The sequence below is a fragment of the Seriola aureovittata genome, chromosome 23 (genome assembly GCF_021018895.1).
Source record: "Seriola aureovittata isolate HTS-2021-v1 ecotype China chromosome 23, ASM2101889v1, whole genome shotgun sequence".
NCBI lineage: Eukaryota > Metazoa > Chordata > Actinopteri > Carangiformes > Carangidae > Seriola > Seriola aureovittata.
The window spans coordinates 9,295,154-9,313,975 of NC_079386.1; the positions used below are offsets into that span (position 1 = coordinate 9,295,154).

General features: G+C 40.5%; 2 protein-coding genes across 2 annotated transcripts; both read left to right on the top strand.

The window, feature by feature from the left end:
- Positions 1–470: 470 nt before the first annotated feature.
- Positions 471–6,350, top strand: LOC130164060 (5,6-dihydroxyindole-2-carboxylic acid oxidase-like). The gene is made up of 7 exons (XM_056368455.1): positions 471–1,795; positions 2,189–2,511; positions 3,852–4,056; positions 4,145–4,312; positions 4,402–4,581; positions 4,705–4,851; positions 4,968–6,350. The coding sequence occupies exons 1-7, from the start codon at positions 1,441–1,443 to the stop codon at positions 5,153–5,155; spliced, it is 1,566 nt and encodes a 521-aa protein (XP_056224430.1). The 5' UTR covers positions 471–1,440; the 3' UTR covers positions 5,156–6,350.
- A 423-nt stretch (positions 6,351–6,773) lies between these two features.
- Positions 6,774–11,522, top strand: LOC130164961 (leucine rich adaptor protein 1-like). The gene is made up of 2 exons (XM_056369979.1): positions 6,774–7,280; positions 10,022–11,522. The coding sequence occupies exons 1-2, from the start codon at positions 7,062–7,064 to the stop codon at positions 10,409–10,411; spliced, it is 609 nt and encodes a 202-aa protein (XP_056225954.1). The 5' UTR covers positions 6,774–7,061; the 3' UTR covers positions 10,412–11,522.
- Positions 11,523–18,822: the final 7,300 nt, after the last annotated feature.

Sequence of the window (18,822 nt, forward strand, 5' to 3'; positions counted from 1 at the left end):
GGGGATTGTTGCATCATTGCCAGTTTCCAACTTGTTAAGAGCGTTCACATTAACATCCATGCCATCTGAAGTCTGAAGGAGCCTGAAAATCAAACAGACATGGATGTCTCATGTCAGCTGATGTCCACTGCACAGCAGACTCATATTACTTAAATTCAATGTGTAAAGACACACAGGGAAGCCTCCCAGGACTACCATAAATCAAAGGTCCAGTTCAGATCCGATCGACCCATAAACCTTCAAGTGCAAGCCATACATAAAGACGGATGATACAGTTCAAATGCAGTGGTGCACTGTATTATGAAAACAGTAAGAAGAAAAATGATTTAAGTATATTGCAGAGGGAATGCATGCAAATCTGCACCTGATGTATCTGATTAATCTTTTACTCATTTGAAAAATACAGACACAATAGAAAGAATTCTGAATTCCTAGAAGATCTCTTTTTGTGGAATAAATTCCTTTCATGCATCCGTGTCTCACATGCTCGTGGCCTCAAAAGCAGCCTAGAGCTTGGCAAAAGGAGGAGGTGGGAGAGTGAGAGAGGCCTTCCTGAGAAGTCAAATGACCTGAAATATGATCACTTTAACAAACACATGAACCTTTGAGGCTTAATCAAGATTAGATGCTGGTATTTTATACAGTGGGAGGAATTTTTTTAATATACTGGAATAACCATGCTATTCTAAATGGCATTAGATGGATCTTCAGTAATGGACAAATGTGAGAGTTTACAAGTGTAATAGTAGATAATGTAAACAAGACCCATACTGTATTTCAGAGTGTGCTTGCAGCACCGAATTGATTATTTTAATTCCACAAAGTTGTACTTTTGTGCCACAGGCTGTATTTATAAACCTCTATGACTTCACAACAAATTAATTTTCATACAGTGTTCATAAACCCGTGCTGAATCGTTACAGTCCACGTACACGCATTAAAGTTTGTGGGTATTGTAGTCATTCATCACAATTTGCGTTTTAATCTGAAAAAATTTTGTCATCAATTAGACTTCCTGACATTTAATATTGGGCTCGTTTAGGCAACTGCAGAAGTCCAGTGAGTCTTTAGAAGAATAATAATGTGCATGACCGGATCACACTACCTTCATTCCCTCCATCCCCAGTAGGAAATATGATGTTATGTGATGGGATCACGCGGGAGTCAGAAATCCGGGTAGTCATGCGCTAATCCGGTATTTAAGGTCGATGGTTCGCTGCTTTTGGGGGAAATACAAGCAGGGGCCTGGGCGCATGGGAGGGGAAGTTTCATACACACTCAGTTGACAGAGAAAGTAATTACTCAAGTGCTGAAAGTGATGCGCGTTCATTTTCGATAAAGTGTTAACTGAAGTGTATATCAGCAGAAAAATATCCAGGTGCTACTACAGACTCTGAATCAGCTGCAGCCGTGCGTAAAATTTGGTAACCGATTTGGATAATGTGGCGGTGCTGCTTTTTGGTGCTTGTGGGCGCGGTGGCCGTGAGCGCTCAGTTCCCCAGAGAGTGTGTGACACCCGAGGTACTCCGGAGTGGACAGTGCTGCCCGTCACCCTCTGGACTCAACAACGACCCGTGTGGATCGAGCACGGGACGCGGACAGTGCGTGTCCATCTCGGTTGACGCGCGGCCGCACGGGCCTCAGTACCCCCACGACGGACGGGATGATCGGGAACGATGGCCCATCCGTTTCTTCAACCGTACTTGTCAGTGTAATGGGAACTTCAGCGGTTACAGCTGCGGCCGCTGCAGACACGGATGGACAGGGCCCAACTGTGACCAGCGAGTTTCTGTTGGTAAGTGATCAATATTAGTATCGATTATTTATTAAATCTCTTCATAGAAATTTATAAAGTCAGCTAGCAGATCCAGGGGGGGTCGCCGCCATTGCTCAGTGCCACTTCAGCACTCCTTAAAGACACCACACTGATTAGCTGGTTTTGGCCCATTTACCAGGATTTCCGTTTCGATCACACGAAGACAGACGATTTTAGAAAGATTCATTCAAATTAGGGCACCATGAAAAAAGTCGAATTACCTCTGAAATAGTTAAACCCCGAAATGTAGAAACGATGATGATGAAATGATCAAAACTGCCTGTTACGCACATTCTTTCCTCGGTCATTAAAAACCGATTTCCAGATGACTGATTTGAGTTGCTCCTATTTTTCTCTTCTATAATCCCACAGTAAGAAGAAACGTGATGCAGCTCAGCGCGGACGAGAAGCGTGCGTTCGTGAACGCGCTGGACCAAGCCAAGCGCACCGTGCACCCGGACCTTGTGATCGCCACTCGGCGCTATACGGAGGTCTTCGGGCCTGACGGCAACACCATGCAGTTTGAGAACATCACCATCTACAATTACTTCGTGTGGTCCCACTACTACTCTGTCGGCAAAACCTTCCTGGGTGCCGGACAGGCCAGTTTCGGGGGAGTGGACTTCTCACATGAGGGGCCCGGGTTCGTCACTTGGCACAGGTTCCACTTGCTGCAGCTGGAGAGAGACATGCAGGTGAGATTTGTATAAAGAGTAATAGCACTATAATTATTTACACAACAGTTCTGTTAAAAAACAGTTGTGATGTTGATTGGGTGTTTGATGATAAAGAAATTATTGTAATTGATTTGTTTGTGGTTGCCTAGGGGTAATCGTCACATGACTAGTTTACTTTTAATTTACCGACTAATGGCCTACTTCAGCACATCTGTTGTTTTTCCCTTCTTGTTTGTTTTGTGTAATGCGTTTCCCCACAACTGTATTGGCGAGGAAATTACAATTGACGGCGCAGTTTCACGCCTTCATACCCGAGCACCGCACAAAATGGGATTTTAAGCGTTTTATGGACACAGATTCGATTTGATCAGCACACCATCGGTTTGGAGAAAACAGCAGTAGGCCTGTTTTTTTTCTGCCCTATTGAATAAGCACACTGACAGGCACAGTTTGAGGGGAGGGAGTGGCTCATTTTCAAGTCAAGATCAAGATGAACTACATCAACTAAAATGAGTCAAAATGCCCCAGCTTCTTGTCCTGTTACAACTAAATCCTGTCTGGTTTTAGTGTCCTGGATTTTTTAATAATGCGGTGGATTATTTTGCTCAGAAACAGGTGATGAAAAATATCTGGCTTCAGTTGAACAGCTCACTCTTTTCATGTGTGTTAATGGCTGGCTTCAAGAGCAGCAGTTAGGATCCATTAGTGCTTTTTGGATCAAAAGTTGTGGGATTTCAGGATGGGATTTGGTCATTTAGTCATGGTTTTTCAAAGGTAGGAACGGTAAGTGATTCACAGGTGTGAAAAGAGTTAGTTTTCCCTTCAGCTTGATGAATAATTTTACTTATAAATTCTGTATTGAGACATGTATAACTTTACCTATATATGTTGTATATATCTCAGTTATACTAACATGTTATATATAGTATATAAGTTTTTGCACTAGGTTATCATTATGTCAATCATGACTTTATACTAATCCGTTTTCTGCCCTGGTGGCACATGCATTTTGTGTTGTTTAAATACTGATATATATGTTGCATATAAAGATTCCTCAATGGCTTATTCGTGCATGGTCAACAGCTATTGTGTGAAACAGCAAATCGCAATGTGTGAATAAGATAACCAGTTTATCTGCTGCCTTATGACACCAGTATTAAATGAGACTTCATGGATACTTGGACCCAAGGGGATTGCAATATACTTTTGGCAGCACAATACAAATAAAGCCCCCAGCAAACTCTGGGAAGCTTATATTCCTGCTTAAAGCCTTGGCGCTCTGGTTCTGGTTCCCTGCCCTGATCTTCACATTCACAAACACTAACCCAGCCATCCTTTCATTTATATGTAACAACTAGGATATGCTGCAAGACCCCTCCTTCGCCCTGCCCTACTGGAACTTTGCCATCGGTGGAAGCACATGTGACATTTGCACAGATGACCTAATGGGAGCCAGGAGCAGTTTTGACATGAATTCCCTGAGCGCTAACTCCATCTTCTCCCAGTGGAGGGTCATCTGTGAGAGCGTAGGAGACTACGACACACTGGGAACCATCTGCAACAGTAAGACTATTGCTCTTTTACCATGTGATGTTACAGTGGTCCTCTTTATTCTCTTGCTATACTCTGTCTCTTATTTATCTCCTTCCAGACACTGAGACATCTCCCATCAGGAGGAACCCAGCAGGAAATGTCAACAGGCCGATGGTCCAGCGTCTCCCAGAGCCCAAGGATGTGGCGGACTGTCTGCAGGTTAACACTTTTGACACACCGCCGTACTACTCCACCTCCTCTGAAAGCTTTAGAAACACAATTGAAGGTGAGTGGCGAACAAGGTATTTCTGCCTCTGCCTGTCTTACATCCAGTGTTCCTCCGTTTTCTTATGCATTTTCATGTTGTTTTGGCAGGCTACAGCGCCCCCCAGGGGAACTATGACCCTGTGGTTAGGAGCCTCCACAACCTGGCCCATCTGTTCCTAAATGGGACAGGAGGTCAGACCCACCTTTCACCCAATGACCCCATCTTTGTCCTGCTGCACACCTACACTGATGCCATCTTTGATGAATGGTTGAGGAGACACAGTCCAGGTGTTTTTATCAACAAAATCTAGTTTAAAAAAAAGACATTTGTTCTTGTTCTTTTCTTCATGCATTTTTAATCTGTTGATAGAAGGATGAGCTTGTGGGCTAACTTGAATTATTTCTTGACAGGTTCGGCAGTGTATCCTGAAGAAAACGCCCCCATTGGTCACAACAGGGCCTACAACATGGTGCCTTTCTGGCCTCCAGTGACCAACGCTGAGATGTTTGTTACTGCGCCTGAAAATCTTGGTTACTCTTATGAAGCTCAATGGCCAGGTATGCATTTTGGATTACCTCTAGTACCATCACATTTTTGTGGGGCTGCTTTCAATCTTGCCGCTGAATGAATGCAGATGACGAGGGTACTAATCATCTACTTCCAACTTTTCTAGGTCAAGCTTTCACTATGACTGAAATCATCACCATGGCAATAGTCGCTGCCCTTGTGGTTGTTGCAGTCATTTTTGCTGCCACCACATGTGCCGTGCGTGCCAAATCTTACAAGATGGAGGGCCACCAGCCTCTGCTCGGGGATCAGTACCAGCGGTACGACGATGAAAAGAGCCAATCTGTCGTCTAAGATCTGTGTTTTGAACAAGAGCCTCACCTTCGTGCCTCTTCTATTTACATTTGCAATGACACAGCTGCGCAGTTTTTTAAAGCCTGAATCTGTTCTCACCAGAAAATATGTAGACTCTTGAAAATCATATTTTTATTGCATTCATGTCCCTATATCAAAAACAGGTATGGTTCATTTTTCTATAAAAATATTGCTGATGTGAACAATTTACTTTTACATTTCCCATATGGACGTAAATTCCTTTTTAACATCAGATTTTATAATGCAAAGGTAAAAATACATGCAGTGGTCTTTAGGGGTAGCCTATGACTTTGCAAAAATAGCAAAGGCTGCTTCTTGGCAATTTTCAGATTTCTGGAAAATTTGAAAATGGAAATTGTGTTCAAATAAGGTGAACATGAGCAAATGAAGTGTTGGTATGAAGCAATGCCACCAGATGGTGCTCAACTCTGATCCTAGTCAGGCTTTTGAAATGTCATGAAAGTATCAGCAGTGGTATTAGTGCATTGTGTAGGTAAGTGCTTGATGTTTCACTTTAAAGGTGATCAGGTGTAAAGAAGATTCTGATAAGTGATCCAGAATGTTCTGTAACTTTTTGGAGACATTTAAAGTAATAGAGAAGGTAATATGAGAGTAATACATGCAAAATAATTAAAACATAGACTAAAGCAACTACAACTTCAACCATGTTTATAGGATAGATCACTTTCTGTTTATCTGACTTCACAGTCACAGTAGTTTAGTTGCATAATGGCAACACAAGTGATTGACAGTAATAATTGAACAATACACTACCCATGTAATAGAGCCACAACACCCACAAGGGGGTGCAATAGTTCAACCTCTCAAACTGCTTGTGCAGCAATTATTAGGAGAGATATGCCTTTTTAATATGATGTATTACATTACATTGATCCACATGACCTGAAAAGTTAGTAGTAATGAATGAAGATATTAAAAGAAAATGACAAAAATCGGGAAGAAATGTAGCAAATTGCAGAGGGTCAACAGGTTGTAATCCTGAGTCCTTACTGAACTGTGTATGCAGCGTTTTTTTTTTTTTTTAAACTGAATTTATTTGAAACGGTCATTAATGCTATTCTGTTTGTTACATTTCTACTTTTGCCAAAATGTTGTTGGATCTGGGTGCATGCCAAATTATTTAAGTGATTAAATTTGACTCCTATACACAGTGGTTTTGTTGGACTTTGCACTGACATTAATATACTTTAATAAATACACTAAAACATACACTAAAAAGGTAATAATATAATAATATATTTATGTACACAACACCTTAATACATACTTTATAGAATCTATTACCATTTACGGAGCAGACGTGTTTCCTGCGCATTTATTTCTTCACCTTGCATCTTGCATTTGTAAATTTCCTTCAGAACAGCCTGCAGTGCTCACCCCAGGATGTGGAGAGTTTTAGCTCTAGCCATTTTGCCTATGACTGGACTCCCAATGCTCCTAATTTGTAACGCCTGAAAAATATATTCCCTTGCCTACCATATTTTTCACCACACCTCACCTGTCTGGTGTCTGGTTTCAGACCAAGCTCCCTTGTGGGAGGGTCTACGGAGAGCACGTTGTCATTAAGCTGCCTCACTACTGGTCAGGCGCCTCAATGGGGTCCGTTTGTGAGGTCTGTTAGTATTACAGCGGTGAAGTGTGTTTGCCTCAGGACTTCACTCTGAGAACTGCGTGGATAAAGTTGTAGGTAGCACGCGCTTGGTGCGACTTCTTGTTACTTTGAATCAGCTCCTCTTTGGCCGTTGCTCGCGTGCGTTCCCCAACTAATCAGTGGGAAGATCTCCGAGGTCGCAGCTCTGTAGTTTTGCTCTTCTGCCGGGTCCAACCCAAACAGTGAAACTGTGTTATCTTTCTGACAGTCCACAATGGACGAGGATAACAGCGTTTTACCTGATTTGAAGGACATAGAGACAAAATTGGGTCGTAAAGTCCCGGATAGTCTCATTCGTTCTCTTGTTGGAGGAAAATATCACGACAAGCACGATAAATCGGCAGCACCGCATTTAGTGAACTGCAAACTTTGCTCTAATTCTGCGGACTTGAAAAGACTGGAGAGCAAAATGCAATTCCTGAAGCAAGAAATGGTAAGTTTCTTTATATGTATCCTATTTAAATGAACGGGTTGTTTTGAAATTTTGGCTTTTACAGTTTTTGAATAGCCATAAATAGAACAAAACATATGGTATATGCGACACAGCAAGTTTCCCGACTTATAATTACAAGCTAGGTCGCAATTCTTTACTCTGCATTTGCCCAAGCTTAGTACTTATCTGCAAACGTTAAAAGAATAGAAAAATATGTTGAACACAACTTAACTATCACCATGGCTATTTAGCATTGTAAATTTGATGTTTGCTTTTTCCACTGTACTGTATTTATCAACAACCCAGTCTGGGTAGGAAAAGCCAATGCAGGATGCACAACAGGTCTATATATCAACATGTGGTTGTAAAATGCAAAATTCCTGATGGCTGTTCTGCCCCAGTTGTATTTAAAAGCACCATGAAACTGGTCAGTAGGTGAGAGCCATTCACACCTGCACACCACAGTCAGTCAGAGCTTTGTTAATGAACCCTCCTCACCTCAGGGAATATTTACACCTCCTTGTGATTCAAACTACTCTGTCAAATCCAGTTGTGCCTGTGTGATTACCAATTCATGATTACATGGTTGTATCTGCTAACACTCACCATTAAATTGTTTTCAAATGCCATGCTTGTTCCATAGTCACAGCACAGCTCCATTTTAAGTAAGGTCACGGAAGGTATTAGGACTCCTGAGCAGATGGCCAAGTTGACCGAGTTCTGCAGACTGTAGTAGGGCTGTATCATGACCAGCAGACTGGCCAATCATCCAGAGACTTTGTGTTGATAGGCTTAGTTTTATGTTGATGTGACAGACCAACTGAGACCTATAACTAGCTCATTTTGTCCTTGCAAATGTAATAACCTGTACCTTGGTTTAATCAACTCATGTTTTCACCTGACTTGTCAAATTTACCATCAGTCATACATTCATTTAATTTTGCTGATATGAAGAAAAACTAATTGACTTTTTAAAATTAACTGAGTGTAATTCCATCAGTGGTTTGTTATTGTTAGATGGCTCATTTCGAATTTGGGCCATCTTGGGCCTTTCTGTTTTTGTGGCTCCCTCACAGCTTAATCACTAATCCAATCAGTTTTGGTGTGCACAAGCCTGGCAGACACACACACACACACACGCACACAAGTTTTTACATTATTTGAGAGACTGCAATAATCTACAGCCAATCAAAGAAGCAAATGAACTCTGAAATGTGCCTTTCCCCAAAAAAAGTTTGGGGCCAGCTCTTATTAGTTTCATATGACAAATTAAACTTGCTGTTACTATCCACTGCAGACAAAATTATGCAGCACTAATTGTATTTCCTAAACTTATTTTGTGATGCCGACCCACTGGTGCCATCTTATTAACATGAGGTAGCTGTTAGGACTAAAATTTCAATACAACTCCATCTGTTCGACTTCCATGTGTGTATAAAGCGGGTCGTAATACTCGCAAAACAAACACACTGGCAGCATTATGAGCTAAATGGAGGCTGGTTGTAAATCCACTCCAAAGAAAGGCTGTTGTATCAAGCCAGCTCTCTGGAACACTGTACCAGCCCTGTCTGCCTTCATCTGCCTCAATGCATTTTCAGTGTGGCAGGATGTTACAGCTGTTCTGACTGGGTGGTGTTTGTCACCCAGTGACACAGGGGAATCCCTTTGAATGACTCTATAGGCTGTCTACTTCCATCCAGAATCAATGGCATGGTTTGTCATGGCAGGGAGTTAATATATGGTCATACTGTGTAAAGTAGGCATGTCATTCATTATCCTGGACGAAAAGTGTTTCCTGGCTGTGCAGTTACATGGGTATTACAAGTCCTTTTTCCGGTAGCACAGTTAAATGTCTTTGTTCATAACAAAGCCTGATAGTCAAAACAAAATAGCACACAGTGTTCTATCCATGAGAGAACATAAGGAAGCTTACAGTTGCAGAGAAAAAAAAAAAACCTCACCACAAGGTCGTAGCTCCTCTGCAGCCATCAGTTATATCACAGGGTTTTCATTAGTTGATGGAGTTTGCTTAGTTGTCGTGGAATTGTATGATTAAATTTCCCCCTTTTTTATCAGGAGCATTTTAACGACTTCCTGTCCATCATGGCTTGAACGCTGATGTTTCTTTTGCTGAAAACAGCTACTAAATAGACCATATAGTGTGAGCAGTCATTTCAGCTGCTGTTTCTAAAATGCACTTTGAACCTCAATGCTGACAATAGTTAACAATGAAAATATATCTTGTTTTGTATTTTGTTCACTTCCATTCTACTTCTGAGGACATGCTTTTTCATGTAGTAGCTGTGTTAAAGGAACAGTTTGACATTTAGGGAAACACTAAGAGTTTGGTGAGAAGATTGATACCATTTTCATTTCTATTTTATATACAATGTTAAAGCTAGCAGAAGGGTATATTAGTGTGCACCATATGAGCATTTGCGAAACCTCAAAGTTCTGTCTTTAAATGTGTTAAATAGTGAGCTTCAGCTGTGCTATTTGGTGCCTTTCCTTACCTTTGGACAGAATGGGGCTTGCTCTTTACTATATTTATGCTAAGATAAGTTAACCAGCTGCCTAGTGTAGCCTTATATTACACATCAGAATGGTATCAATATTCTCATCTAATTCTCGGGAAGACAGTGAATTAGTGCATTTCCAAAAAAAGGTCAAACTACTCCTTTTAACTTTTGATCATCCTCAAGTACCATGACCTAACTGAGATGTTTTTGTTCAACTCACAGGCACATCTGCGAGCCATTGATCTGAAGCTGATGCAGCAGCTTATGTCAATCAACGAGGGCATCGAGTCCATCCGTTGGATGATAGAAGACAAAGGAGGCGCTGCCAGCCAAGATGGCAGCTTGACAGGCAGCTTGTACAGCCTATCAGACAGCCAGGACGGTACCTCACTACGAGGCAGCTTCAGCAGCTTGAATGATGGCAACAGTGACAACCTAGATGGTTTGTCTGTAGGTAGTTACCTGGACACTCTAGCAGAAGACCTCCCAGATGACCCGTCACCTACAGACCTTGATGGTTTTGGGGATAAAACTGTTATTGATGGTGATTCTTTCAGCAAGTCACCACTGAAACTCAGGGTGGAATCAGATGAATACTACTGCTTTGGATAATGATGATAAGCTAGACACGGTGGTTATAGACTACTGAGCTATATTGTGAAGAAAGATTTTTAAAATGTGTTCTTTACTTTGACACATGAATACAACTGTCAGGTTATTTTTCCTTCATGCTTCACATTTTTCTCTTTATAGCTTACCAAATAAGTCATGTTACTTTTTCCATTCAAACCAGGTTCCTTATGTTGTGGAATTACTCACCTCATCAAACCATTGCCACTTAATGTCACTGCAAATGCAAGTGAAAATATTGTAACAAGTCTTTATGTCTTAATTTTTTTATCATGAAGATTAATGCTTTTAAAAAGGTGCTCTATTATACAGAAAGACCAGAAGTTATCCAATACCTCAGCAGTTTATTTTTTTCACAGAGTTCTTCTTAGCCTGAAATAACTGAAGAAAGGGTGAATTAAAGCAGCTACTCCAGCAGTTTCCTTCTTTATCTGTGGAACATTCAACTTGGACTTTGTGTTAGGTCAACCACAATCGGCTGATCTAAGTAGAGGAGTAGATTAGGATTTAGCAGCCATTTGGAAAATTGGACATTTCATGCTGAGTGATTCAAGAGCCTAAACTGCTTAAAGTGGCAAAGTGGTTAGTTACAGCAAGTGCAATTTGCTTCATTGCCAAGTTCCGAGCACCACCTACTGTACATGTTAAGCTTTTCATTATTTTTTACTTTAAATGTTTTGACTGATGCAAGTTCCTAAGCTAAACCCGACTCAGCAACTGTAGAATTTAGAACACAAAGTCTTACACACAAGAGATTAGTTGCACATTGAAAGCACAGATGCTTGACTGAAAAACCAAAGCAATTTGATTGTCTTATAGATAATTTAGGCCTGAGGCAAACCCTGTTAACACCAGATGGGAGATATGTTGATGGTGGACATAAGTGAAACACATGTTTGCTTTGCAGGCACATTTTAATTCTCTGTTGTCAATGAGAGCTTTACATTGCTGTACATAAATGTGTTGTTTTTAGTTTTAAACTCCTTTTGTTGATTTGTTTGACATTTGTATTTTATGCTGCCTGCTTTTGAAAACAGTTTTACTGAATGCTAATTGATTTTGTTGTGGAAATGAAATAATATATTTTAATTTTCTTCTGGCTCACATTGTGTTAAGTTTTAAATGCAAAAAAACACTAACACATGGTCTGGACTGTTGGGTTGGTGTCAATTTTTAGAAACAAAAAAAAGCAGTCCACTGACCTTGTTATGGAATCTTAATGAGATGGAAAGTGAACATTATGGTGCTTTCCCTCTGTGGTAAATTTAAGTCAGGAATAATCTCTGAATAATGAAGTCAGACTTTGTGGTGCCCTGTATAATGTGGCATTGAAAATTGCCCTCGTTAATTAACTTTGTCACTCCATGTCACGTTCCTTTGATAAAACACAAAACCAGGAAGATGGTTCTAAATTTGGCAGATGGCTGCTTAGTATATGTGCCATTTAAAATGACCAAGCTATTAGTAGATGAAGGCCATTTGGGAAAATAGCTAGGATGGCATCGCAACTGTGGAATCATGTGCAATGCTTGAACTGAATCATTTTTAAAATAACACCACTCAAAACTAAGACAGACTTGGAGCTGAAATGCCAGTCATGTAGAATATTTAATGGTCTGTAATGTTATTTTCATTTATATTCATCACCCTAGCTTCTTATCTTTCATGTGATAATTGAAATTCCAGACAGAATAGCGGGAAAGTCGTTCCTGGAAAGATGAGAACCTTGGTCTCTTTGGCTTGCAAATGAATGAGTGGCCATGGTGCACAATACTTCACTGGGTCTCATACTGGGATCTGACATTAGGGTTTGGCTTTGGAAAATGCTGCCTTGTTGGGATTTGTCTTCAGTCATTCACGTCGTCCATCGAGCTGTCTCATGGTTGGTTCTCGTCTTATTTGGAAGTAGCATTTGTGAAATCATGGATGAAGGATTTTGAGGATGTATTCTGAGTGTGTGGCTGTTTTTTTTTTTGTTTTTTTTGCATTGTATGAAATATACCGGGGGAAAAAAACAGATTGGACACAAAGGACACTTTTAGTGTTGCATTAGTCCCATACAGATATAATCGCTTTATCCAGACACATTAAGTGTACTTGTAACTTTGTCTCACTCCAAGTGCAAAGCAGCTTTATTTGGTTTTATGCTGCCTTTCCTTATCTCTAGCTCCCAGAGGCTTTGGCAAGCTTAAGCTCCCTGTCAAGCTGAACCAGGCTAAGGGCACTAAACCAAAGAGCCTCATGAATGGCTCCATGACCTGCTTGTCAGCAATTCAATTAAAACACAAAAAGTTCTCTCAGCTTCTCTAAATTTCATGTCTTAACAAATGTAACCGTGTCTTGACTGACTGATAGCTAATATCCCTTAGGGTAAAATGTTGAGACTAGAGCTAGTGGCCTTGAAATAATTGGACATACAGAACAGGTTCCGCAAGTTTTATGTTGTAATAGGCCTGAGTCAAATTTCCTGAGAGCTACATGGTACACCACACATGAACAGAAGTTGCCTTTTCTTATAAGTGTGCATTTCCTACATGAAAGGGAGAACCAGTTGATACAGCCTTTGTGGTGGAGACAAAGTGCTGTCTTTCACCGAACCATCCAGTCGCATTTGAAAAAAGGAACTTTTTTTTTTTTTCCTTTTGCTCAAGCTACAAGCTTAACTTTGTTGTTCCGTCATTCCAAGCAAATACAAAGTACATTTTACCATATAATTGTTACTTTTGTTATTGCAGAAGTAAAGTTACCCCAAGTTTGTTGAATTCTGCTGTCAGCAATTATAGTCATCCTGTGCTGAGGGTGAATGACATCCAGGCTTTGTGAAAAGCAAACAGAAGAAAAATCAACTGCATTTATCCAGTGTTTGGGAGCAGAGTGCAAAATAATGATTTATTCATTCCCTTTGTTAGTCCCCAATTACATCATTTGAGCACAAATAATTACACTCACGTACAGACGAGACAGCAGCTTCCAGCAGGGATCCATTAGCAAATTAGACACTGGAGTTGGGCCTGTGCCACAAGATGAAGGGAAACCAATACTGTCTGGTATCTGGGAAACTGTCACCATGCTACCAAATGAGGATACAGGATATGGGTTACTGGAGTAGGTTTTAGAGGGGGGATCAAAAGAGCCAAGGCACAGTGGACCCCTCAGACAGGAAGCCACAGATACCAAGTAAATATATTTTACACAACAGTCAAGTAACTTTATTCTGGTTTAATTAGGTTTTTCTTTCCATGGGCCATTGGGTTTTTTCACAGTTCTGTTAGTTTTCCAGGAACTTCAAATAGACTAGAGAACTCTATAAACATTACTGTTAAATGAAAGTGAATGTAAGTCCAGGGCATTACATGATCAACTTAAGTATGAATGTTTGTGATGGCTCTGTATGCTATACATTCATGCTAATACTTGTGATGGATGTAGCACATTAGATCCACTATCTCAGCCTTATTACATTCCCAGACAAGAGGAGCTCCACGTTGGGAGATTTATGAAGCCGTGGAAAACTTAATAAGGCCTGTCCCGTAGCATGAATATCTCGTTTCGTCTAGGAAAAATACTTAATGAATGTCAAGGTTAGCCACAGTCCTAATGTTGTGCTTCACATGAGATTTTCTGCACTGCTGATGCGATGATAGCATTCAACTTAGACCAAGGAAATACTTCATTTTGATCAGATTATTACATAAGTGGAAGTCATATACCCTATGTCTACCATGTATGCCATGGTTTTGGGGAGATAAAGGCTTGAAAGAAGTTGGCCTTCTGCCAGGCTGTGGAACCATGAATCACGTCTAAAGAGCCTCGTGAATACCACTGTATTCACCCACAAGAAAGGAGACTGGACACTATATCCGTCAGTGCAAATATTAGACTTTAACAATGGCTGTCTCTGCTCCCTTAAATTACTCAGCTGAGATTTAGGGAAACACGCTGAGGAAGCTTATGTAAACATTTCACGGAAAACATTTGAGAAACCCAAATACAGACAGCGGACAGCCTGAGAACTTACCCCCCAGGCTGGTCAAGCTGCATTCCATTCATCGTTCACAGGGTTATTTTTAATGAACATGGAACACAGGGAGTGCTTTATTATTTAAGCGATTTTAACTACAAAGACTACAAGTCAGTGCATAAGATCTATCTGGTGTTCTATCTGGTGTTTGAGAATCTAATAATTACATCTGAATCTGAATTTGGGAGACACTAAATTTGGCTACCCACAGTATTTGGGATGATGCTACGTGAACGATCATCCCTTCAAGTTGTAAATGAACATAAACACCAATTACAACAACTTACATAATATAGTGCTCAGAAAATAATCTCCCAGAAAGCTACACTCAATTTCATTATCTGCTTGTCAGTTCCAATTCAGCCAAGTTTGAATGTTGGTGCTTGGAGTTCATGAATCACTAAATTAAAATAGGATGCACCACACATAGCTTAGTTTTAGTTGTCACAAATTATTTACACCCAGTAACTGCCAGCTGTCACTTAGCTAACTGAACTAACAGGCAAAACAAACGTTAGTTTCAGTGAATGAGAGTATACTGAAAACGTATTTCTCCATGTATGCATATAGTAGTAAAACAAAGTCATGTCTATTAAGGATGAAGAATAAAGCTTGATGTAATGGTTGCCCCCTACAACTTACTACACCTTCCTACACCTACTTCTTGACAGTTATGCAACAGCTTGTGCTGGATAATGTGAACTTCCTGTTCACACTATTGATTGCTTGTGCTTTGCTAGTGCAAACAATGTTTCTTCCTTACTAATTTACACATTACTGAAGTCTTAACTAGCTGACATTCCTTATCCTTTAATGGTGCAACTCAATTGTAAATCACTAGTTATAGTTAGTGTTAGATAGGAAGGACTTCACCTAAGCTGATGCTGATATCTATTCAGAAAGCAAGCAGAATGCAATCAATGGCTGGTTGTGAAATAATTTTCTATTGAAGGCACAAACTGGTGGAACCAGTCATACACTGTGACCACCTCCAATGTCAACATATTTTCCAACTATTATGATGTTTTCTCATGAAGTTCCTTTACAACCCATTGTGATAGGAGCTAAGGATTGGCTAGAAAGTCATCATTAGTCACAAGAGTGTAACCTTTACCCTGGAGATCAGTGTGTTTCACCATTGCTCCATTTACTGCCAGCGGGCTCGTCACATTTTGCATACCCTGAACAATGCAGGTAGAGGGCATCATAGTGAATCTGCTGACTGATAATTCAAGAGCAGTTATACAGTAAGTTCAATCATAAAGATAGGTTTAACAGGTTGTTATACATATAAGCCATGCTGATAGACTTTTACAGGTCAAATGTATAGTCTAGAATTCTTTACACACATCACATACTTCCTCATTTAGCTCAGTACCTCCAATATTCTCTCAAACCACCTTCCATTCATTGCCTTTTTTTTTACCTTTGAGTCACCTTCTGACAACCTGGCTGTGTTTGATGACTCTCTGTATTGGGGGTCTTTTCCTGACCACACTTCCGTGGGCCGAGCCGTTGATCCAGCTGAGATTAAACAGCCGGCTACATCAGCCAGGGACCTTCAACAGATAGAGCGGAGAGAACAAAACAAACCTCTATCCCATTTGATCCCCCTCTTTTTACACTCCCTTTTTCTCTCTATATCCAGGCCAGGAAGCCTTTCCATGACTATATTAGAAATCAAAGGGACTTCTACAGAAGGCGCTGACCCTGTCAGAGCTTTTGAACTTTTGCTTTGCTCTTTGACAGCCAAGTTGTGAGTCATGAAAGAGACGAATGTGTTACAGTGGTTGCTTTGAAGTTTACAGGAGTTGTTGCATTACAGTGTGTGTGATTATTTCAGCTGTGTTGCAAATTTGTCTTTGGGGTGGCCATGTACATGCATTTGTTTTGTGATTTGAAACAAGACAGTTATGCTACCAATAACAGACAAGACAAGCCTGTTAAGATATTCTCACACTTGAGAATTTCCTAGCCAGAGTGGATGAGAAACTCTCCCAGCAACAGGCAAGCCAAAACATCAAAAGCCTTTTCAAGTGTTTCCTGGCAACAAGATGACCCTGTGCCATTAAAGGAGCAGAGCTGGGGCAGCAAGTTGGTTGGCAAACATAGTTGACCAAAATGTTTCCCTGTGGATGACTGCTTTGTAATTCCCTGGACACTCATTCAGGTCAAATGAGGGCAGTTTGGGGTCAACAGGAAAGCATTACAACTGATTGACCCAAGGAGGTCAAGAAATGTTGATCTGATGTCTTTGTGGTGAACTAATGTGGAGAGTCTACCATCCCGCTAGATATTAGCTCATGTTTTTGTTTCTCTGCCTGGAGTGCTTCTCCATGGCTGTATTATTTTATTATCTTAACTGGTGCACATTTGCATTTGGCCACATGTGAGCTAGCTTTCTTTCAAGTCAGGACATATTAAATTTCAAGTGGCTGCCAGTAGGAAAAAGAATAGCTTTCCCAGTACATGTTTGTTGTGTTTACTCCTCTTATTTTACTTCCATTTTTTTCAAGGCTCATAAAAAACTCTGCTGAAGAATTTTGTAATTCACTTGTTGTCGCATCAAGCTCCTCAATCTGAACAAGACTGTGTAGTCCTTTCTTGAATCTGTAATTTTCTACCCATATGCATTCTGGACCATTCAAATTTGCTCTTCTATCTTCATTGCTGTACACATATTGTCCAAGAGTCCAGCAGCAGCTTGTTTGTCACTATAGAATCCTGATTTCCCAACCATTCTGTCTGCATTCCCTCATAAACTGTCATCCTTCATGGGAAAGAGATGTGATCCTCTTGGGAAAGAACCAATACTTCACCCTCCTCCCCCATCACTGTCCCGCAAAGGGAGACCTTCTCATGGCATTGTAGTATTCCACTTGTATCAGGCCATTTCCACTCATTCTCAGTCTTCTTCATCTTCTTGATGTTTCTATCTGATCAACACATGTTTCAAGAACCCCTGTTTAACAAATCCAAACAGACAAACAGACAAAGCAGGTCTAGTTCTTCCCTTCAGCCCTGATGCACAAAAGCATGGTACAAATTGGGATTCACCATTCAGGTCTGATCTCAAGCCAAACTTAAAACTTCTTTTCCTGTGTGGTAGCCCTGACTGGTGAAAAAAAAGGTTCCCAGTGTCATCCAAGTTCAAACCTCAAAACTTGCCACCGAAGCCCTCCTCTGCAACTCAAAACAGGTGTAACAGCACCCTGAAGATTTGGCTCAAGTGGTTTGGTTCAAGAGGTAAAGGACCTCTAATATCCGGGGGGGATTAGGATGCAAAACTGGCCAGGTTTTCTTGGCACCCTCTTAAAGCCGCCCTCATTCAAATCCAAAGCTTCAATGAAAACACAAGATCATTTCTACTTGAGCAGGATTTGGATGACCTCCACCATGGCAGTGTAATTTTAGGAGGTTTGAATTACAGTCAGGCCCCATCTACCTGAAAGTCTGCAAGCAAAAGCAAAGTAGATTTAAAGTCAGTGTGTAATTTTGGAGAAATAGTTGGATAGAGTTTCCTCATGTCGGCATATGAATTTGAATTTGATTTCCAGTCTTTTTCATTTGTAAATGTCTAAAAAAATCATATATTCATGCTAGAGAGTGTAAGAAAGTTAGTGAACCATGTGCCTTACTTTTCAAAACAGCTGGACCATCCCCAGAGTTATGATTATTTCCTTTGTGCCTACACCTTGACTTAGGAAAAAACTCCAAGACACCCTTCCCCAACACGTCAAAATAATACAACAGTTTTGAATGAGTTGATCTCAAAACATTAGATATGATAGGACATAGATAAGTCATTTTCAACTTACTGCCAGGTTTACATTATGACCCATTGTGCAAGCTAATGCCTCAATTTATAAATATTTGATCTGTTTTTTTCTCACAAGTAATATTGCAAGGGGAGGCTGAAAATAATATATAAATTACAAAAGAAAATACCACCCCCTCCCCCTTTACTTCAGCAAAACAAAATGAATGAATAAATAAATGAATAAACAACCACATCCCACAAAAAAATTGTGTACAGTCGCTATTCGAAAGGTTTTCAGAAAATTATAATGCTTTGAATATAACTGCATTTTCACATGTCCAGGCTGCAGGTGACGTTCAAGATTTTCAAAAAATCATTTTCTTATTCTTCTTCCTTTGCTGTGGTGTTTCTCTGCACCAAACATTCAACCCAGGCATTCAACAGTTGGAAACCCACACTGCTAAAATAACACCGTGCTTTTGTCTTGACTTGCCTCCGATTGCTCCATTCAGCCTCCCAGCCCCCACATACATACCCTGTGGGGATAGCCACCTGTCTTGGCTGACTCCAGGGATGTCTCCCTGGCCTAACAGACAGCTCTTTGTGCTGGAG